Here is a 23,584-nt window from a genome sequence, read left to right as displayed (position 1 = left end):
CACTGATTTCCCATTAAGTAGTACCTCTATTTTAAAATTCTCCTTTAAAGGCCTCATCTCTTCTTATCTCTGTACACTCCTCTAGCCCCACAACCCTCCAATTCTGGCCTTTTGCCAATTTAAAATCACTCTACCATTAGTGGTACTGCCTTCAGCGGCCAAGGCCCTAAGCTCAGAGTTCCCTCCATTAAACTTCTCTACGTCTCTCTCGCCATTTAACAGGCTTGTCATAACCAACCTCTGATCAAGCTTTTGGTCATTTGTCCATGTTGCTCGATGTCAAAATTTACTCGATAATGCTCCCATGAAGCATTTTGGAACGTCTTACTGTTAAGTGCTACGTAAGTGCAAGTTGCTGTTGAGATGGAACTGTGGCTCTGTCTGCCTGCTCCAGTGATTCAGATAAACATAAAAGTTCCTAAGGAATTATTCAAAGAGTACCAATTTGTTGATCAACAGAATCAACAACATCTTTCATCACTTTGACGACGATTGAAAGTAAACTGATGGGGTGGGGAATTGGCCAGATGGGATTTGCCCTGTCCTTTATGGACAGACTGTGCCTGGACATTTTTTTTCCACACTGTCGTGTAGATGCCAGTATTGTAGCTGTACTGGAACAACTTGACTCAGTGTTGTAGCTGGTTCTGGAGCACAAGTCTTCAGTACTACAGCTAGGATGTTGTCAGGGCCTATAGTTTTTCCTGTATCCAGTACCTTCCATCATTTCTTGTCTCATGTGGAGTCAAACTGAATGGGGTGAAGACTGGCATCTGTGAAGCTTAGGACCTCAGGAGGAGATCAAGAAAGATCGACTCAGCCCTTCTAGCTGAAGATCATTGCAAACGTTTCAGTCTTGCCTTTTGCACTGACAAGCTGGGCTCAGCCATCATTGAGAGGATGAGAACAAAACAAAAACAGAATTACCTGGAAAAACTCAGCAGGTCTGGCAGCATCGGCGGAGAAGAAAAGAGTTGCCGTTTCGAGTCCTCATGACCCTTCGACAGAACTTGAGTTCGAGTCCAGGAAAGAGCTGAAATATAAGCTGGTTTAAGGTGTGTGTGTGGGGGGCGGAGAGATAGAGAGACAGAGAGGTGGAGGGGGGGGTGTGGTTGTAGGGACAAACAAGCAGTGATAGAAGCAGATCATCAAAAGATGTCAACGACAATAGTACAATAGAACACATAGGTGTTAAAGTTAAAGTTGGTGATATTATCTAAACGAATGTGCTAATTAAGAATGGATGGTAGGGCACTCAATCATACCTTGAGTGCCCTACCATCCATTCTTAATTAGCACATTCGTTTAGATAATATCACCAACTTTAACTTTAACACCTATGTGTTCTATTGTACTATTGTCGTTGACATCTTTTGATGATCTGCTTCTATCACTGCTTGTTTGTCCCTACAACCACACCCCGCCCCTCCACCTCTGTCTCTCTATCTCTCCGCCCCCCACACACACACCTTAAACCAGCTTATATTTCAGCTCTTTCTTGGACTCGAACTCAAGTTCTGTCGAAGGGTCATGAGGACTCGAAACGTCAACTCTTTTCTTCTCCGCCGATGCTGCCAGACCTGCTGAGTTTTTCCAGGTAATTCTGTTTTTGTTTTGGATTTCCAGCATCCGCAGTTTTTTTGTTTTTATTATTGAGAGGATGAGGATGTTTGTGGAACCTCCAACTCCAGTTAGATGTTTAATTGTATATAATAGTGACTGCACTCCAAAAATAATTAATTGGTAATACAACACTTTGGGATGGATGCATTATGTGGCCTGATGTTTACAAGTGCATGTCAAAAAAAAGTCTGAATTCAAACTCAGGTTTTCAAGGAATCCTTTCTTAATGAAATGTATCACAAACACTTATAATGCTTAACTAAAATAAACTGGTCAAACAATTGCGATAAACTTTCCAATTTTTTTTTAAAAACTTAAATATTTTAATTGGTGCAACAAAATTTCTGTTAAGTTTCCCAAAACAAATATTTAGTAAATACAAAAGTTGTCAGGCAATCACAAAGTTCTGGCTTCAAGTACCAATCTAGAGCCTGAACACAAAATTAAGGCTGACGCTCCAGTGTAGTACTGAGGGAATGCTGTACTGTCAGAGGTGCCGTATTTCAGATGGGATGTTAAAAACGAGACCCCCTCTGCCTTTTCGGGCAGATGTTAAAGATCCATGGCTCTATTTCGAAAGAGAGCAGAGGAATTATCCTTGGTGTCCTGGCCAATATTTATTCCTCAATCATCAGCACAAAAACAGATTATCTGGTCATTAATACACTGCTGATTGTGGGAGTTTGTTGTGTGCAAACTGACTGCCATGTTTCCCACAACATTGATGACAGTTCAAAAGCACTTAAATGGCTGAAAAGCACATCGGGACTTCTGGTGGTCACGAAAACCGCTATGCAAATCTTTTCTTTCTTTATGCATGACGATAGTACTACTGAATAACCTTTTCATTTTGTATTTTCTGATATTACATAGTCACTGCATCGAAACAACCTGTACTCAAATCACTTCATGGGCAAGACCCATGGATTGGAAGGAAAAAAGTATTTTGTTAAAAAAACAATGTTAGATGACCTTTAAGAAATATTATGTAGCATCAAGTTTTGAAAGATTTTACAATGGCCTGATACCAGGGTCAATGAAACAAACAAAAACACAGGGTTAAATATCAGACACAGGAACACTATAAATGAGTTTGGGCTGTTTCAATTCAGTTCTTAATGGGCACAAACCTATAACACAAAATCTACCCATGCCTTGGCATTAATTACCAATATTGCTCAGACAGGCCCATAATAATTGACCAGAAAAATCCACAATGCAGCAACAAGTCTTGAGATTGGGACTGAAATGTATTCAGATAGAGCAGAGAATTCTGCTGATTGTACTCTGTGATCTGGGCAGGGGTACTTAATGCTAAGGCCATGAGCTAGAAAAGGTTCTGATAGCCCTATCGCTTTGCAAAGTGAGTTAGCTTACATTTTACTTATGTTCAGATGTATAAAATATACATGAATATTATGAAAATAACAAGTTTGTTTTAGGTAAAAATATAGAATTAATTTAGGAAACACAAATGCTCACAATTTTGATTTAATACACTGCAAACTTTGCTCAATATCCCAATGGAGAATCAAACAAGTATCAAACAAACTTTATGCCCTCATTTGCTTTCCTTTCATTCGATGGTTGGAAATATTGAATAATAATTGAAATCAATGAATTTTAACGGCACAGAGGGAAGCCATTCAGCCCATCATGTCCGCACCGGCGTCCAAATCAGCATTATGACCTAATGCCATTGCCCTGCCTTTTCCCCGTACCCTTGTACATTATTTGAATAGAAACAATCATCTAATGCCCTCTTGAACACCTTGATTGAACCTGCCTCCACCACACTTGCAGGCAGTGTATTCCAGACCTGAACCACTCATTGTGTGGAATGTTTTAAATCAGAAATGTGAGTGTTTGTGCTTTTTTCCAGTGAATTTATTACAATTAGATAAAAATGAGAATTAAGGACCATTACAAGAAGATCAAAAATCAGGTGTGCGACAATTTCTTTAAACCACAAACTTAAAACTGTTTACTTGACAAAAAAAAAATCTCAAATTATAGGTGTGTATGCAGGTATATGTCACAAATATTCATTTCCAATACTAATCAACATGCTTCACATCTACAGTTTTTTTTGCACATTACTTGTTAAAATTTGGGCAAAACCCAGAAGGCTGCCTTCAACTGTTTTTAAACCTTAGTATCACGTCAATGTAATGTATTGTTCTGTTAAATTTTAAGTTTAAGTCATTTTACCTTTTCTGATTTGAAACAGATTAAATAAACACCCAATGAAGTGCTTGCCATAATCTTTCAAACTTCCCCAGATATGGGGGTGGTCTAGGATTGGAAAGTGGCAAATGTGACATTCTTGTTCAAAAAAGGCTGCAAGGACATCCAATCAGTTTAATGTCAGTGATGGGTAAGGTTTTAAAAATAATAATCAAAGAAAGAATTGGAGAGGTTGGAGTTAATCAAAGAGAGCCAGCACAAGTTCTAAAAAGGTAGATTTTATGCTCGTATCATGTTTGACTAATGTAAGTGATTTTTTGATGAAGTAATAGGGAATTGTAAAGCTTGAATGTGAGGGATGTTGTCCATATGGATTTTAAGAACATATCTGATAAAGTATCACATAAAAGTCATGTTAACAAAATTGAAGCTCATGGAATAAGTAGTCAAGTGTCAGTCTGGATAAAAATTTGGTTTAAATACAGAAAACAGCAAGCCATGGTAAACAGTTGTTTTTCAGACTGGAGGATGGCAGGCAGTGATGTAAAATAAATATAAATGATGTGGATGTTGGAAGAGTAAAATTTCAAAATTTGCCAATGATATCAAACTTAGAGAATTATACCAATCGACTGCAACAGGACACAGGTAGGCTAGCAGAATGGGAAGACAACTGGCAGATAGAATTCAATACAGAGAAGTATGAGGTAATGCGTTTTGGCAGAAGGGACAGAAAGAGGCAAAACAGATTTAATGACACAGTCCCAATGTGTGCAGAGACAGAGGGACCTGGGGATTCAAATACATAGATCTTTGAAGATGGCAGGACATTTTGAAAGAGTTGCTAGCAAAGCACTTGGGATCCTGGGCTTCATAAATAGAGATAGAGTACAAAAGCAGGGAGGTTATGCTGAACTTGTATAGGCTGCTGATTAGACCACAACTAGAGTATTGTGTCGAGTTCTGCTCACCACACTTTAGGAAGGGTGGGAGTGCTTGAGAGGGTTCAGAGGAGATATGTCAGAATGCTTCAAAACAAGAAGAATTTTAACTAACAAGAATAGTTTGGAGAAACTGAGGTTGTTCTTGGAGCAAAGGAAGTTGATGGAAAATTTGATATGGTGTACAAGATTATGACACAAAATTGACAAAGAAAAGCTTTTCCCATTAGCTGATGGTACACGGACTTGGGGACTCAGATTTAAAGTCTTGGACAACTGGATCGGGGGATACAAGGAAGAATTTTTTTTGAATCCAGCAAGTATATGACCTGCAATTTGCTGCTTGGTGGAGGAAGCAAAGACAACCAATGATTTCAGTAAGAAATTGGATGGGGACTTGAGATAAATAAACTTGCAGGGCTACAGGGATAGAGTGGGGGAATGGGACTGACTGGGTTGTTCTACAGTGAGCCAGCATGGACTTGATGGCTTGATGGCCCCCTTGGACACCGTGAATGAAGTGATAGGTCGCACTAAAAAATGGCTGTCACTGCCTGAAAAACATTTTATGCATAACTGCAGTATTCAGAAATTCCAAATTACTCTGCATCCAAAGTGTTGGAAATCCTAGTATTTGTAGCTGAATATCATATTGCACCCAAACACTTGCTCTTTAGACAAATGTATGATGAGAGAATGTTCTACAGTAATGATAACATGCTTTCTACAGTTTGCACTTTGATTCAAACATTTACTAACAGGTCAATAATGTAAAGCTGTTATTTGCAGTAATTCCTAGCAACATGTTACTTAAGGCTTGCAATAAGACTACTGCAATTTCTGGCCACAAATTAAGAAATGGGACTGGTAAATCCTGTCTGCACCCTGAACTGAGAAAGTAACTAAACTGAAAAGTTCAACATGCCAGACTTGCAACTAGCAAACATTACAATTAATAACAATTATTTCATTATAGCCTGAATTTTGGCTTGGAAACATACAGCAAAGTTTACAACATGCTTTAGTGTTTTAAAAATACAATTCTCGATACCTGACTTTGAGGTTTCTCAGTGATAGTATTTGTAGCAGTTACTTTCAAGGGTAGTAAGTTTGTGTAATTAAATTCGTTACCTCTGATCTTTGTCCTTAAGTTCACACTAATTAAATCTAAAACTAAGGCTGAAAGAAAAATCAGCAACACAAGTACACAATTTCATGCATTAGAAACATAGAAAAATAGTAGGTCATTTGGCGCTTCGAGCCTGCTTCGCCGTTCATGATGATTGTGGCTGATCCTCTATCTCAACGTCATACTCTCGCTCTCTCCCCATACCACTTGATGCCTTTAGAGTCTAGAAATCTATTTCTTTCTTAAATATATTCAGTGACTTGGCCTCCAGAGCCCTCTGTCATAGAGAATTCCACAGGTTCACCACCCTCTGAGTGAAGAGGTTTCTCCTCATCTCAGTCTTAAATGGCCTACCGCATATCCTGAGATTGTGACCCCTTGTTCTAGACACCCCCCCCCACCCCCCCGGCCAGAGGAAACATCACCGCTGTATAAGTCTGCCCAGCCCTGTCAGAATTTTATATGTTTATGAAACAGGCTTCTGCTGAAAAAACTATTTTCAATGAATGATGATAGCTTTTTAATAGTTTTACTTAGCACCTGCCTATATGTGGAGCACTGTATTTTAAACTTACAGAAAACACATTACAGGCAATAGAACGTTGAAAATATTTTAATGCATTTCCAATAGACATGAATCATAAAATAGGGAAGCTTCCTTTTCTAATAAGCTGCTAAATTCTAAAAGTAGCTTTCAAATACTTGGCTAATTATAATTCCTGGATAGGTCCCATCTTGTACACAACATTCCAAAAGTTTTAAAAAAGTCAGCAAGTAAAACACACCAAGCTGCAAATAAATTCAGCACAGTATACATCTAAATTTCCTCGGTTTATTAATGCAATCATTCGCTATATAAAAGACCTCAAGGATTTTTTAAAAAAGTCAAGTAGAATCGATTAAATTGAGGCTGTGTAGTTTTTAGACAAACGTGAGCAGGCAAAAGTTCTGTTACAAAACAACCTCCGTGAAGAGCCAAAATTGGGCCAATGCCCAGCCCCCAACAATCATTCAATCTCTCCTAAAGGCTAATGACCTCACTTCCTTTGACATCAGCATGCTTGACTGGGGGATGGGACAGTGACAGCAGAAAGCAGCAAACCCAGTTTCAAGATTGGTGGGAAACGCTTCAATGAACCCAAGCAGACTTACCAATCATACAATTGCAGCCTATTACAAGGTTTATCATTTTATTTTAAAGAACAGCAAAAGAAAAGCTTACGGAACAGAAGCTTCAACAGAGCTGCTATCCAAGAGCGCACTTCCTTTATTTCTAATCACCTCACAAAAGCTCTGCACGAACAGATAAGCAAGCGAAACATTCCACGGTCGCATACAGTATAACCTACCTCGAAAGTGTAGAAGGCCCGTGGGCTGGAAAGGCCCATTCGAACTGGCTGCATCCACCACCATCCTGCTACCAGGTCTGTTACATGTCAACATCTAGCCTATACCAGCAGAACAAGCTGTTCCTTAAGGCAAGAAACCAGCTTCCATTTTAGCACAAAACACTCAGAAAATGAAGCTACACCGAAGGGAAGAGGCTAGTTAGTGATGTCAGCACCCAGCAGAAAGCTGATTGGGTAGTAATGACTACATAAAATGACACTAACAAACTGCAAATAGAAAAGCATTTCTGATTGGCCATCGCTGTGCATTAAGTGCATACATTGATCAGATTACTGCTCAACTCTTCGTTCCCCAGGTTTAATTGGAGCAAGCAATAGTTCCTTCAAAGGAAACACATATATATTTAAAAATCAGATTTGAAATCTTGGCTAGGCTACGCATCAGATTTTGTATGGCACTATTTTCTTTTTTTCTTAAGCCCCCCGCCCCCGCCTTGCTCATTTTAAATAAAAACAAATCTAGCTCATATATTCATCAATCCTTTAATTAGATCACCATGCATTGTTCATCAGTAAAGGAAAGTTGAAGCCTACCATTTAAAAGGTGCTGTGTAAGTCAATTTGGATTTGGCAATGTCCAGGTCTAGCAAATGAATTACTTTTTAAGCAATGACAGTCTTAGATGACTACAATGCATTTCCACCATGAGGTGTGATCCCATTTCACTAATTGTTTCACCTACATCTGTGAAGACAATGACACCCCATCCACCACCTTAAACATTTTTTCCCTCCACCACCAACGCACAGTAGCAGCAGTGTGTACCATCTACACGATGCATGCAGCAACACACCAAGCCTCCTTCGACAACAACTTCCAAACCTGCAACTTCTATCACCTAGAAGGACAAAGGGAGCAGATACATGGGAACCACCACCTTCAAGTTCCCCTCCAAGCCACACAAAATCCTGACTTGCAACTATATCGCCATTCCTTCACTATCATTGGGTCAAAATCCTAGAACTCCCTTCCTAACAGCGTTGTGACTGTTCCTACAACACACGGACTGCAGCAGTTCAAGAAGGTGGCACGACATGCCCCCCTCAAATTATTTTTAATTCTCTAACTTTTATAGAGAAAGAAATACTTGTGCTGTGTTATTTGTTATGGGGTGGGGGGTCGTTTGTACCTTTTGACACTGGAGGGGGAACCTCAGAAACAAAATTGTTGAGAACCCTTGAGCTAAACAATGGCACATGACAGAGAGACAGGGGTCACCCCTATCTGCCTCTCTTCACCCGCACTTCAAATTTTACCTAAGTAAAGCAACTGAAATTTGTTCCCCTGCTTTCCTGAACATCGAGAAACCACTGCTGAAACTGCAAGAAGCTAACGGCAAACCTTCCAGCATTTCAGCTGACTGAACAGTGCAATGCATCCTGAAAATTGGATACAAAGCACATGTTCAACCTGCACAATCTAAATTTAACTAACCAAATCATAGCTCTAGGCAGAAATATCAATGTTAACCCAGGCTTTTATGAATGGTTAACGACAACATTAAAAGGAGACAATTCAATGGATAAATTTAATTGTGTTATTCAAGTATTTATTTTTTGCTTTTGTTTAAAATATAAACAATGGACATTAGAAATTTCAGTTAGTGAGAATAATATGGCCAACATTTTCAGCATGCATTTGGAGTGCTTTGTAGGGAAACAATAATACATGTGGTGTTGGAACAAAGAGCCATGGCAGGCCATTGCTCTGATCAACACTGGAAATGCTATGTGGTGTCATCCAAAGACATGACAAAGTACCATGCCAGGCAAATGTGAAAGATTTAACACTGGAATTCAAATTCCTGTTTACGTAACAGTTTTCAAAGGAATTCACAAGAATTTTAATACATTATGGATATCTGTGCAAACATATGGCAGTAATGAAACTGACAGTTCTAACCACATCCAACTATTCTTATATCACAATCTCTGTTGCATCATACCTTTGTAAGAACTCAACATATTTGACACATGCATCCCATAATAGCATGTAGTATACACATCCTGGGCACACAATTACTTTCCCAGGAGATCCAAATATAAATCTAACGCTGGTGTATCAGTGCTCACCAACAGCAATTAGCTGTGGTCATGGCACATCCTAAGCATTTTGGGACAAGTGATCCAATCTTACAGACATCGCCTACGTGCAAGCAACAGTTCCCTACCAGTACCTTGTCTTAATAAACAACATAAATAAATCCTGCACATTTTAAAATACAAGGTCCCTCTCGAGCGTAGAGTTGCAGAAATCTATGTACTGCAATATAACCTCCCCTGTTTTTGTGATCAGTTAACGATATCATAGAATGTTATAACAAAATACATCCTCCCTCACAGGCAATCATCAAGCATTGTGATAACTAATGTGGAACCATTCCAGCTTGCAAATACACACTACTTTCCACATAACATACAGTCCAGCCTGAAAAATTCAAAACTGCTTGTGCCAAAAAATGTTATAGTTTAAACTAAGTAACACAGTAAAGTGGAAATTTGACTGTAAAAATTAATTCAGATAATTTGAATAAAGAATAGGCTGTCTAAAAATGATCATAGCTAACCAAGCTGTCAGCATTTTAATTTACAAAAGTTGCTCAAATAGAACTCAAAACCCTAATTAGTTAAACAAAATATAATAAAGATGGCAGGGCATTTTATGTGTTACAGCTGTAGCATGTTAACACTAGTGGACACCTGTGAGATACACAGCAACCACATCTGCAGGAACTTCAGCTCAGAGTTGGTAAGCTCGAGTCTGAGCTTTGGACACTGATGCATCAGAGAGGGGGAAAGCTACCTGGAAACTTCAGTCACATCCCTTAAGTTAGGTACTTCAGGTTTTGTCTGTGGACAGGTACAGGAGGGTGTGACTACGAGTGAGGCAGGTATGGGGATCTAGGAGGTAGGAAGAAAGACAATTACATCAATCTTCCCAATATTTAGTTTGAGGAGACTTAAGCTCACCTAGTATGGATATTGGGCAAATAGTGTAACAAATCAGATACAGTAGAAGCGTCCAGACAAGTGATGGTGAGATAGAATTAAGTGTCATCAGCATACACATGGAACTTGTTGTGCTCTTGGATGATATCACTAAGGGGTAGCATGTAGATGAGAAATAGAAGGGGGCCTAAGGATAGGTCCTTGCGGGGGGACTCCACAGGCAACAGTGCAGGAGTGGGAAGAAAAGCCATTACAGGTGATTCTCTAGCTACATTTAGATGGGTAAATTGGAACCAAGCAAGGGCAATTCCACCCAGTTGAACAAGAGGAGAGGTGTTGGAAGATGATGGTGTGGTCAACTGTATTGAAAGATGTAGCAAGTCAAGGAGGATTAGGAGGGATTATTTACCACAGTCATATCATTTGAGACTTTCATGAGGACTATTTTAGTTCAGTTGAGTACAGTCCCACTCAGGTGGCTGATGGTGGAAAGACACTGGAAGAGGATGGAATGACAAATTGTGTCAAGACTGCAGACAGGTTGAGAAGAATGAGGAGGGATTGTTGACCTTTGTCATGATCCAACAGGATAGCATGTAACTTTGAAAAGAGTCTTTTCGGTACTGTGGCAGTGCTGGAAACCTGATTGGAAAAATTCAAACATGGATTTCTGGGAAAGATGGACATGGATTTGAGGCAACAACACATCCAAGGATAAAATCAAAATACTGCGGATGCTGGAAATCTAAAACAAAATCAAAAATTGCTGGAAAAACTCAGCAGGTCTGACAGCATCTGTGGAGAGAAAGAAAGAGTTAACATTTTGAGTCCAGATGACTCTTCTCCAGAACTAAAGAGAAGTAGGAATGTGGTGAAATATATACTGTTTAAGAGAGGGTGGAACAGGTGAAGCTGGATAAAAGGCTAGTGATAGGTGGTGGCAAAGGGGAGATTGCAAAAGATGTCATAAACAAAAGGACGAAAGGGTGTTGATGGTGGTGATACTGGCTAAAGGAGGTGCTAATGGTGAATGGTAATGTCACTATTAGCACCTCCTTTAGCCAGTATCACCACCATCAACACCTCTTCGACCTTTTGTTTATGACATCTTTTGCAATCTCCCCTTTGCCTCCAACTATCACTGGCCTTCTATCCAGCTTCACCTGTTCCACCCTCCCTTAAACAGTATATATTTCATCACATTTCTACTTCTCTTTAGTTCTGAAGAGTCATCTGGACTCGTAACGTTAACTCTCTCCACAGATGCTAACACATCTGAGGACTTTGGATAGGAAAAGGAAACTGGGTAGTAGCTTGCAAGGACAGGGGTCATGGATTGGTTTTATTTTGAAAAGGATGGTGACAACAGATTTGAAGGACGGGGAGTGGGTAACCATAGCTGATGAGAGGGATGTGTTAACAATAGCAGCTAACATGGGCCTCAGGAAGGACAGCTGAATGGTTAACAGTTTTGTTGGAATAAGCGAGCTAGGATGTGGGTCTCAAGGACAAGATGAACTCGGAGAGACCAAGGCAGAGGATGAGATAGAATCTACAGAAAGATGTGAGGTCAGGGCTAGAGCAGCAGCAGGGAACATTTAAAGTTTGGTTCAGCAGGCTAGGGAAAGGGCAGGAAACAGAACTGATGACAAAAAGTCCATGAGTTTCTTAAACTTGTTGTTGGAGGCAGGGGAGAGTGATTTAAGAAAACAGCTTGTGAAGTCAGGGATCATCTTTACATTCCTGGATAATTTTTGAATGGAGAGCAGTTTTGGCAATGGAGGGCAGGATTCAACAATGCTATCTGTGATTCAGCCCGATCTGGCAATGAGTGATTAACTCTGTTGTCTGCCAAGCATGCTCAAATCTGTGTTCTCTAACTTTAAAGCAGTGGAGGTGAGGGGCATACCAGTGAACGACAAGGGTGAGAGAGAACATAATGGTCCAAATGGAGACAAGGGCATCAAAAGTGGATAGTTCAAGTATCTTAATAGTGGTAATGTAGGCTATATAACAGCCCATTTGCAACAGCTTTTTAAATAGCACATTTAACCCAATAAAATGGCCCAAGGTTCCTCATAGAAGCAATAGAAAACAAAATTAGACACCAAGACACAAGGTGATATTAGTGCAGAAGGCTAAAAGCTTGGTCTAAGAGGTAGGTTTTAAGGAGTGTCTTAAAGAGAAAGATAGAAAGTTAAGTTTAGGGAGTGAATTCCAGAGCTTAGGGCCCAGGTAGCTGAAGGCACAGCCACCACTGGTGGAGCAATTAAAATCAAGGATGCTCAAGAGTCCAGAACTGGATGAGCACAGACATGTGAGGGTTGAGAGGCTGGAGATGACAAAGATAGGGAGGGGTGGAGCCATGGAGGGACTTGAAAACTAGAATGAGAATTTCAATATTGTGTTGCTTGACCGGGAGTGAAAACAGGCCAGCAAGCACAGAGATACTAAGTGAATGGGACTTGATATGAGCAAGGACATGGGCAGCAGAGTTTCGGCTCAAGTTTATGGAGAGTAGATTGTGGAAAACCAGCCATAAGTGTATTGGAATTACCAAGTCTAGAGGTTAAAAAAGGCATGATCGAGCGTTATCAGCAGGTGAGTTAAGCCAGGGATGGTTGGGCGATGTTACTGAGGTGGAAATAGGGGGCCTTAGTGATGGCGCACATATGTTATCGAAAGCCTATCTTGGATCAAACATGGCACGAAGGTCATGGACAGTTGTTTTGGTCTCAAACAGTTGCCAGGGAGAGGAATGGAGCTGGTAGGTAGGGAACGGACTTTGAGGTGGGGACCGAAGATACTGGCTTCAGTCTTCTCAATATTTAATTGGAGGAAATTTCTGCTCATCCAGTAGTGAATGTCAAATAAACAGTCTGATAACTTAGCAACAGTGAAGGAGGTCATGGTGAGGTGCAGCAGGGTGTCATCAGCGTGCATGTGGAAACTAACAAACTATGCTCTCAGACGATGTTGCCAAGGAGAGCATTTAGATGAGAAATAGGAGGAAGCTAAGGTAAGATCATTGGGGAACACCAGAGGTCACAGTGTGGGAACAGGAAGAGAAGCTATTGCAAGCAATATTCTGACTATGAATAGATAGATAAGAATAAGCGACCAGTGAGTGCGGACCACCCAGTTGGATAACAACGGAGAGGTGTTGGAGGAGAATGGCGTGGTCAACTGTGTCAAAGGTTGCAGACAGGTCAAGAAGGACAAGAAGGGATAGTTTACCTTTGTCACAGTAACATGGGATTCATCTGTGACTTTAATAAGATCCATTTTAGTACTGTGACAAGGGCAAAAACCCGATTAGATGGATACAAACCTGGAGTTCCGGGAAAGACGGGTATGGAGTGCACACGTCAAAGTCCACAAAAAAAACAAACATGACCAAATCATTTGTTTTAGGTTTCAGCTGAGGGATAAATGTTGATTAGAGAATCAGGGGAACTCCCCTACTCCTCTTTGAATAATGTTGTGGAATCTTTTACATATACCTGTGGGGGCAGATTGAACTCGACTTAATGTCTCAATTGAAAGTCAGCACATCAGACAGTGCAGCACTCCCTCTGTACTGCACAGTAGTGCCAGCCTAGATTATGTCCTTAAGTCCATGAAGTGAGGCTTGAATCCATGGCCTTCTGACTCAGAATAGAAAGAAAAAGACATAAAAAAAGAAAACAAACAGGAGGCAAAAAGGAAACCAGCAACAAGACAAAGACACACACAGGCAACAAACTATTTCTACTGATTTTCCATGTGCATAAAAGGAAATTTAATAGTTTGGAAAAACATTGATTCCTTCAGAGTTAATTACTTAAGACAAAAACAGAATTACCTGGAAAAACTCAGCAGGTCTGGCAGCATCGGCGGAGAAGAAAAGAGTTGACGTTTCGAGTCCTCATGACCCTTCGACAGAACTCATGAGGACTCGAAACGTCAACTCTTTTCTTCTCCGCTGATGCTGCCAGACCTGCTGAGTTTTTCCAGGTAATTCCGTTTTTGTTTTGGATTTCCAGCATCCGCAGTTTTTTTGTTTTTAATTACTTAAGACTCTGAACATAAATTTTACCTTTCAAAGGTGGTAGTTTTTGTAGTTCCCTGTTGGTACTGATATTGAACCTAGAGGAACTGTGACGCTTTTCTTTCTTCACTACTGCTGTAGGTCCTGGAAACTTTATCTTTGTTAACTGTGTAGTAGGAGGGGTGCTGTTGTTGGGCCTCTTGTTTGAGATCTGCAACAAAAAAAGATTTGATTTTGAGTCTTCCTGGAGAGTTTAGGTTGGTGAACAACTTAATGATTCAAAGTCAAGATTTATAATCTCTTTGTATCCCAAATCATTCACAGCATTTACAATATTACAGTTCTAATTAGTAGTTTAGCTGGCTTTTTGAAAGCTGCAACTTTTATAATTTAAATCAAAACTTTCAATAATTAAAATCAACCATTTTTTAAGATATCGCTTGTAGTTAATTTCAAAAATATTTTAAACAGTATGTAGGGAAACTGGTATATGTCAATATGTTTAGTATTTTTAAAGGCAAACTAAGCAGCATATCTGAAGAGTGAAATCTAACATTAAAGAGACTCTGGAACAATTTTCATGTCCACACACTGGTACGATGTAGTTGAAAGAGAGGAAAGATTTGATACCCTCTACCAAAAATAACCAAAAGTAAATCAGGATAACAAATACTTCCTATAGTTATAAAATAAGTAAACAGAATAGTTTCAAGGAAATAATACTAAAGACAAATAGTTTTGATCAGAATTTAGAAAGATTTTTTGGAAATGGATCTAGCGTTCAACATCTATGTAAAATTTCCAGTAAGAAGTGACCAAAAAAAATTTCTTGCCCTTCTAAATGTTACCAAAGGATTCAAACACAAACATGATATAAAGGTGCAATGCCAATTTTACTGGCAGAAATTTTATTATTTGTTCTATATTTGCAGTCACTTATTACTTATATTATAGTCTCCAGCTATATTGCAGAAACATTAAAAATTGGAAGTTCAAAATTTTTCAACTTTACTATTAATCAGTATATCCTTCTAAATACTTGCATTTGTTACTTTTGTTGGAGGGTATCAAATCTTTCTTCTCTCAACTACAAGCTACCAGCATGTGGACATGAAATTTGTTTCAGAGTTGTCAATGTTACCCTTATGCCAGTTATTGGGATAAAATATGCAACATCTTAGGGTTCTTCCTTCTTTTCCACAAGCAGTCTCCACCAGGTCATCAATCAAGATGAGAAGCAGCATTGAACCATGAACAGGTTACACAGCAATATTATTACAAATACCATCTATGATGATCCAATTATTCTACATTGACCCAAGTGCTCAGAAGTCCAAGTGGTGATCAATTAGCACCCAGTGAGTGATATTTCAATAAGATATTCACCATGAGCTTGTTTATAATTTTCAGTAGCAATATTAGTCTGTAGTTATCAGGTCTAATTGTTCCTTGCAGAGATACAAAACGGCCTCAATATTAACCCCCCACAACAGGCAAGAGGAGATTAGAAAATTAAATAGGCATGTGAGTCCAACCCATCACACTTTAAAAAAAAACTACAGCAGCAGGTATTAGGGTGTCTACAAGGAGGGGCAGTCAGAGGCAGGACATTTAATTAACATATTTAAAATCAGGCTCCCACAGTGCAATTGGAGGCCCAATTTAATTTACTGGTACACACAGGTTTCCTGAGGGGTTAGGAAACTCTGCAGTGAAATGAATATGGGAATTTCTGACTCCCTAAGGCAAGTGCCTCTTTCAGCACTCCTTATGGGCCAGGAGGAATGACGATTCCCCAGTCCCTTTAAGGCTGCCTTTGGCCTACTCCAAGCTCAAGTGCATGCTTCCTCCCCACCCACCATTGCTAACCACCCTGCAGTGGATCACTTGGAATGTGCAAAGGTCCCTGGCTGCAGCTTCCAGCCATTGGTGTCTCTTCCTGTCAGCTGGTCAGAAAATGAACCCATAAGACATAAATGAGCACATGATGTTTTCGATCTCACCCGCATCCATCCCACCAATATTGGGACAAGTGTTTCCATTTCAGAAGACAAACAAAAGAGAGAGGTGAAATGAGAAAACTGAGTCATAGGATCATAGAAGGATACAGGGAGCTGTTCGGCCAATCATAGTTGTGTTAGTTTTTTTAATGAAGCACATGGCGCATAGAGGAGCAAAACCTGGCTGCAACTATAGTCTAAGTTCACAATATTTAAATTTTCCAACAAGAACAAAGTCATCTAGTTTGTTCTGAAGCAATTAATCCTCCAACTGCTGTTTAAATAGCCTCATTCTTTGACATATTTGGAATAGCTTATGGTAGAAACTAGATTGCTGCTAATAGGTTATTTCAAATTATGGTTATTGACTGTTAAATCTGTACCATCATAAAGCTTAAACCTTAAACTCTGCTCAAAAGGAAAAGCAAATTCAGATAAGTAAAAAATTGCTCCAGCTTCTCAGCTCCTGGATAGCTGCACTGTTTCTGCTCATCACAATTATCGTTTTGACTTTTGCACAAGTTGACCGCTGAGCTCAAACTGCAATACCAGGTCAGGATGAGATATCAACTGTAGGTTACTAGAGTGGCCTACATCAGTCTAGCTGTGAAATATCATAAGCTTCTACACTGGCTGCAGACTGTGGACGATCTCTTATTCCTGGATTGTGTTGTCTAAAGTCATATGGGCTGTGGTCATGGCTAGCTACATGCTGGAGTAGTTTTCCAAAAGCAGGTGCCACCAAAAAAGGGCAACTTTCTAATCTACTGGCAAATGAAGGGGTGATTCTAGCCCTTCCCCCTTAAGCATTTCCAAGGGATCATTCCCTCTCCCACAACCTTGTCCATTCTTCAATCACCCCCAACATCTCCTTCCCTTACCACAACAATTAACTGTGCAAGCACAAGAAACAACACCTGACTTTTCACCACCTCCCTTCTCAATGTCCAGGGCCCAAACACTCCTTCCGGTTGAAAAAGTGATTTAAGTATACTTTCTTCAATGAAGCACATCTTATTCATTGCTCCCAATGCAGTCTGTTCCATACTAGGGAGATCAATTGCAGACAGGGCAATCATTTTGACAACACCTCCTTGAGTTGCACAAGAGCCTGGAGTCAGAAAGCAGAATGAGACGGTGGTATTGATCTGGAGGTGGTTAGCAATATTGAGTAATGAGATCATGATGAAAATTATAAATTTGGAGACAGACAATGTAGAGCACCTTGTTCAGTCTACAAGAGTGACCCCAAGTCTCTGGTTACCTGCCATTTCTGTCCCACTCTGACCTCAACCTCCTACAGTGTTCTGATGAAACTCAGCACAAGTTTGAGGAACAGTATCTCATCTTTTGATTAGGCACCTTGCAGCCTTCCAGATTAAATTCAACAATTTCAAATCGTAACTGCCTCATTTACTTTCAAATGGCTGCTGTTGGCAATAATTTTGCTATTCCCATATCACTAGACCCATCTTTTCTTTCTTTACCTACCCTATAACCATCCCTTTTGTCATGCAACATCATCCCTTTTGTTATTTAATCACTCCTGCCTCCACCCTATCACAGGCCTTCCTTTTTGTTCAGCCCCTACTTTCCTCTCTGTGCTTGCCTAAAACCTGTTACACCTCTAAATTTTTCCAGTAGTGATGATATGTTAACTTTGTTTATCTCTCCACAGATGCTGCCTGACCTGAGTATCGCTATCGTTTTCTATTTTTATAACAGAACCCTGTACTCACTCACTCTTGGATGACAATAGATGATTTGAAAATAAATGTCAAAATTATTTGAACTTCCTCTTCCCATCCCAGGAGCAAACTTCAAGTTCAATTAAAATTTGTTCAAACGCTAGATGAGACTTCACACTTGCAGTATCTCCAGTCTGAACAATGATAACGTTACTTAATTGGCTAAAGTAAAGATTTACTATACTAGTAGGAAATGGAAGGAGAAATTGAAATTTAAAAAAAAAACAAAAATGGAAACAGTTGGTAAAGACCCTTGTTGCCGACTCCCATCCTAATCACTGTTTTAGTTTGAATCAGGCTGCTTACAATCTCAACATCTTATTTGACCTGTTCTGAACTTCCAACCCCATATCATCACAAAGACCACCTACTTTCACCTCTATCTATCATCTGTTGAAACCATAATTTAATTCTTTATCACCTCCAGACATGCCTATCCCAATACTTCTCAAATTTGCACCACTCCTAAACTTCTGTTCATTCAAAATTCTTCTGCCTATACCTCTATTCTTGCTTATCTATATTAGCTCCCAGGCTGCCCATCTCCAAATTTAAAATTTTCATCTTTGGTCTCATCATTCAATATTGCTAACCTCCTCCAGTCCTGTATACCACATCCCAATGCTGCTTTGACTCCAGTCTCTTGAACAGCTGAAGGATGAAGTTAAGTGGTAATATTAAAATATTTTCTTTGGTTTTACAACTAACTGCAGAAATGTACTAGAGAAGGATACAGAGCAATTATAGTAAAGGAAATAGATTAAAAGGAAAAAAAAACAGCAAAAGCTCAAGGTGGATATGCACTGAGTCTTGATAGCGAGCACTCTAGACTGTTAAAAGAAATCAATTCGGATTTAGCAGAAGTTCTGGTCACAACTTTTTCAATCTTCATTAAGTATGAAAATTCTTTCATGGGGCTTTTGTTCAAGAAAGGAATAAAAGAATAAACTGGGTAACTCTATGCATTTTGTAAACAAATAATGTTAGACATGAATCTTGAAATTAGCAAGCACTTAGAAATATGTGGGTTAATCAATGACAGCAGCATTGATATGGTAAAAAGCAATATTTGCCAAATTACAGTTTTTCTGAAATGTTCATTTTGATTAAAGGGGTGCAATGCATATGAATTTTTAGAAGGCATTCAGTAAGGTTTCAAGAAACAGTCATATGGTTACATGAAAAAAATACAGCAGCCACCAATTAGTAAGTTAGTTGATGGAAGGGATACATAATTAGGGTAAATTGGGATTGCTCAGATTAGTGCTGGGTTGGGAGTGGCATCTGCCAAAGTTGTTGCTTGGTCTGTTCTCTATACATATATAAATGATTTGGATTTAGGCCAATGGAGCGCATTAAGTTTAGATGACAAAATTATGGGGATTAGCAAACAGTATGTACTTTAAAGACTGGTTAGCAGAACAATTAGATAGTTTACACATGCAAGTAGATTAAGTGTGAGGTTATACACTTTGGGAGAACAAGGAATGGAGTACACAATTAATGAAAAGGTACTGAAGGGAGGCACTGAAGGGGTTGCATTTGCAAGTAAATAAAGACATAAGTCCAAGTCCAAAAAGCATTTTGAGTTTTATAAAGAGAAACAGAGTACAAGAAATAAATAATACATTTTTACAAAACAAAAGTTGGGCCCAGAATTATTGTGCAAAGTTCTAGGTGCCCCCTTATATGAGTGACACTAAATTAATTGAAAGAGCTGACAATTACATGATGGGCCAGAGGTCTCTTTCTGTATTCAAACAGTCAATGTTTTATATTTCAGAACTGTAGCATTGTTAAGCATTATCCATTTGCCCTGCAATCCATGACAGGCACTCTTTCAAATTTTGAGAATTACATTTTTAAAATATCACAGGTTAAAAGCCAAATGGTTTTCAAATTCAACAACGGACTAAGTTCTGGTATCTGGGCTGAAATTGGGCATCACAATTTAGCTATAACCAGCATAGAGACCAAACAGAAGGGTGGGAAAAGGCAACCTGATAAATTCCATCTATCTTTGACTTATCAATGCAACCATGGATTCAATAGCCAAACAACAAGGTGTTTACCCTATGATTACGTTTGATTGTGTGCGCGCTTAATTATACAATATTTTCATACTTTAATGCCTCATACTTCAATTATTTCATTTAAAAATTTTTATTAAACCTTCAGATTCCTTGGGATATTGCTGAGTCCGCAAAAAGCAGGTCAAATCCTGTCTGGCCAATTACTGCCCCATCAATCTACTCTCAATCACCAAAGTGAGCAAAGGCATCAAATGTTTTTTTTTAAAAAGTCACTTACTCACCAATAGCCCGCTCACTGATGCTCAATGAATTTCTGAGCACCATTCAGCTCCTGGCCTCTTTACAACCTTGTTTCAAACATGGCAGAAACAGCGGAGTTCTTGAGGTGAGGTAATGTAGGAGTCTCCATCCTCAACATCAAGGCAGCATTTGACAGAATATGACATCTACTAAAATTGAAGTCAGTGGGGTCTGGGGAAAAATTCTCCACCAGTTGGAGTCATACATAGTATAGAGGAAGATGGCTTTGCTAGCTGGAGGCCAATCAACTTAGTACAGGGCATTGCTGTAGGAGTTCCTCAGGACAGGGTCCTAGGCCCCACTGTCAGCTGTTTTATCAACGACCCTTCCCCAAAAATAAGATCAGAAGCAGGATGTTTGCAGTGTTCAGTGCTATTCGCAACTAATTTAAAGCAATCCATCCTAAATGCAGGAAGACCAGGACAACTGTCAGTTTATGCTGGTAAGTGGCAAGTAAGCTCAGGCTGATAAGCTGCAAGTAACATTTGTGCCACACAAATACCAAGCAATGACCATCTCCAACAAGAATATCTAACTACTTTACCTAACATTCAACGACATTACCATTGCTGAATACCTGACCATCAACAACTGGAGGGTCACCAATGACCAGAAAAACAACTAGGCATCCTACATGAATACTGTAGCTACAAGAGCAGGTCAGAGGGCTGGGTGTTCTATGGTAAATAACACAGCTCCCTAAACCCCAAAGCCTTTTCATCACCTACAAGGATCAAGTCAGGAGTGTGGTGGAATACTCTCCAGTTACTCCCATCCGCCACCTTAAGCGTTCACTCCCTCCACCACCAGTGATCTGTGGTTGCAGTTTGTACCACGTACAGGAGGCAATGCAGCAACTCAACAAGGCTTCTTTGGCAGTACCTTCCAAATCCATACCTCTACCGCCTAGGAGAATAAACATAGTAAACGCATGGGAACGCCACTACTTGCAATTTCCCCTTCAAGTCATACATTGTCCTGACTTGGAAATACATCGCTACTGGGTCAAAATCTGGAACTCCTGACCTAACAGTACTGTGGGTGTGCCTACATCAGACAGACTGCAGCAGTTGAAAATGGCTCACCACCACCTTCAAGGGAAACTAATGCTGAACTCACCAATGCCACCCATATTCTATGAACAATAAACAAAGAAATACAGTTTTGCAATCTCTATCACCATAGTAATCCTGTACTCTTGGCAAATTCCATTGTGCTACCCGCAGTGACATGAAAAAAGGCAAAAACCTAATGAAGTATAGGTAAAGATGTTAGAATGGTAAAGTGCTTTAAAAAATGTCTATTAAAGAGTTTAAAAAAGGTTTGCAGTTTGTTAAGACATTTAGCATCTAAATCTCATTTACCTGTACAAAGTATAAGTGTTTAAAATGGGTTTCTGTTGTCTTTAAAAATTCAATGGTACATTGACCACCAGTAAGAAAATTGGCAAGAAAGCTTCCAGCAAGATGTGGATTAAATAGAGGATAGAGTTGGGGGTTGTTCTTCCACACGTAGCATGGGAACACAAAGCCCAAGTAATGCAACCAGGGTAGGCAAATTAGAGAGTCACAAGTAGATCATAAATCCAGATCTAGCTACCACAAATCAGGACAGTCCAACTGATTTAAATTGGGGGCCAGGTGGACAAGTCGGGTGGCAGGGAGTGGAGGCATGATGAACAATTGGATATAAACAAAAAAAGTGGGTGAATCCAGCTAACTTGTGCCAAATACCACCACTGATGGGAGGCCTGAAACTACAACGTCACAGGCTTTTCTCCATCTAAAAAAATGACATATCTTTTTGCCATTATTAGCTGTGGCTTACTGGCAGCATGTTCACCTGAGTCTGGAAGTTATGGATTCTCGTCCCACCAGAGGCTAACACAAGATCTAGGCTGACATTCTAGTGCACTACTAAGAGTATGTTGCCCTACTGTCAGAGGTGCTGTTTTTTGGGTCAGACATTAAACCATTATGCCCTCTCAGATGAATATAAAAAAGATCCAATGGCACTATTTAATGATCAAGGAATTTTCACAGTGCCTGAGCAACATTTATTCTTCAACCAAACATTATTAAAACAAGTCACCTTGTCATGAACTCACTGCTGTTTGTGGAACCTTGCTGTATGCAAATTGGCTACTGCATTTCCTCCAATAAAACAACAACTGCACTTCAGCTTTAAAATGCTTTGAGAAGTCCTGAGATTGTGAAAGGAGTTATACAAATGTCAATCTTTCTTCCTTCTTTGTAAAATATGTTGACATGCTGAGGTAGTTTTGCCATTATGAAATATTGACAAAAATTTGCATATCAATTATGACACAGGAAATAAGCCTATGTCAATAGGAAGTGCATACCATTAGTCTTACAATATGTAGAAATTTTAGTTGCTTTGGTATACAAAACCTCTAGCTCATGTCCAATATTCAAGAGAAAAGCATTTTTCCCACAAAATTTCAACACCCTTGATCTCAAACATGAGGCCAGTAGCAAGACAATCTGGGAAAGTTTGTTTTGTACAGAGTACTGATCAATTACAGCTAAGAATCCAAACAACACCACAATGTGGATGCAACAGAATTATCACAAAGATGAAGAACTTAATTTACATGGCTTTCAACCTAATTTATTCCATAGACTGTTTTCTCAGGTTACCAATGAATTATACACCAACAGTTCACAAAATAACAGATTACATCTATACACTCTTAGATCTCAGATCAGGCAAATGTGAACACAACCTATGTTCTTTTTTTGGAGATGATGAGCAGGTGTCAGTATTGCACAATATGAATAGTGCCATTAATGTTTAAATTGAAAACAATACAGAAAGTTTAAGCAATTAAGAACAAAATGTCACATATTTAACTTTTTCAAATTGAAATCTAAATTGAAGATATTGACATATTTACCACCTGATATTGCCACTGCCTTATTACATATTCATACATATCATGAATATGTTAATCAACTACTCAATGTTCTTAAGATGTTTAAATTACATAAAATTTCATATTTAGATTTGAATACATTTCATTTGTTCTACTTGAATGTAGGTTCCCAACATACACATTTCTAAGAAGGACTAATATATCAAAGGACCACTTCTATTCTTAGTCTTTTCAAAATCGAAAAGGACACTTGCTGAAACACAAAAAATCCACTGTAAACCGGTGGGTTTGGAGTATCAGTTCTTCTGATCCTAAACGCATCAGGGAGGGAGAAAGTTAC

At 39.3% G+C, this 23,584-nt stretch overlaps 1 protein-coding gene across 5 annotated transcripts in view; it reads right to left on the bottom strand.

Annotated features, from left to right (window-relative positions):
* Window positions 1-23,584, bottom strand: part of LOC121292210 (serine/threonine-protein phosphatase 2A 56 kDa regulatory subunit gamma isoform) — a 153,807-nt gene that overhangs the window by 82,626 nt on the left and 47,597 nt on the right. For 3 of the 5 annotated variants that reach the window (XM_041213893.1, XM_041213894.1, XM_041213895.1), the window contains one exon: window positions 14,316-14,478. In XM_041213893.1, the coding sequence (XP_041069827.1) occupies window positions 14,316-14,478 (163 nt within the window). Of the gene's footprint in view, window positions 1-7,229; window positions 7,452-14,315; window positions 14,479-23,584 lie in introns of those variants that run through there. The other 2 variants (XM_041213897.1, XM_041213898.1) reach the window with 1 other exon arrangement.

The sequence above is a fragment of the Carcharodon carcharias genome, chromosome 20 (genome assembly GCF_017639515.1).
Source record: "Carcharodon carcharias isolate sCarCar2 chromosome 20, sCarCar2.pri, whole genome shotgun sequence".
Classification (NCBI taxonomy): Eukaryota; Metazoa; Chordata; class Chondrichthyes; order Lamniformes; family Lamnidae; genus Carcharodon; species Carcharodon carcharias.
Note: the sequence above shows the minus strand (reverse complement) of the source record. Positions and strands in the feature narration are given on the sequence as shown.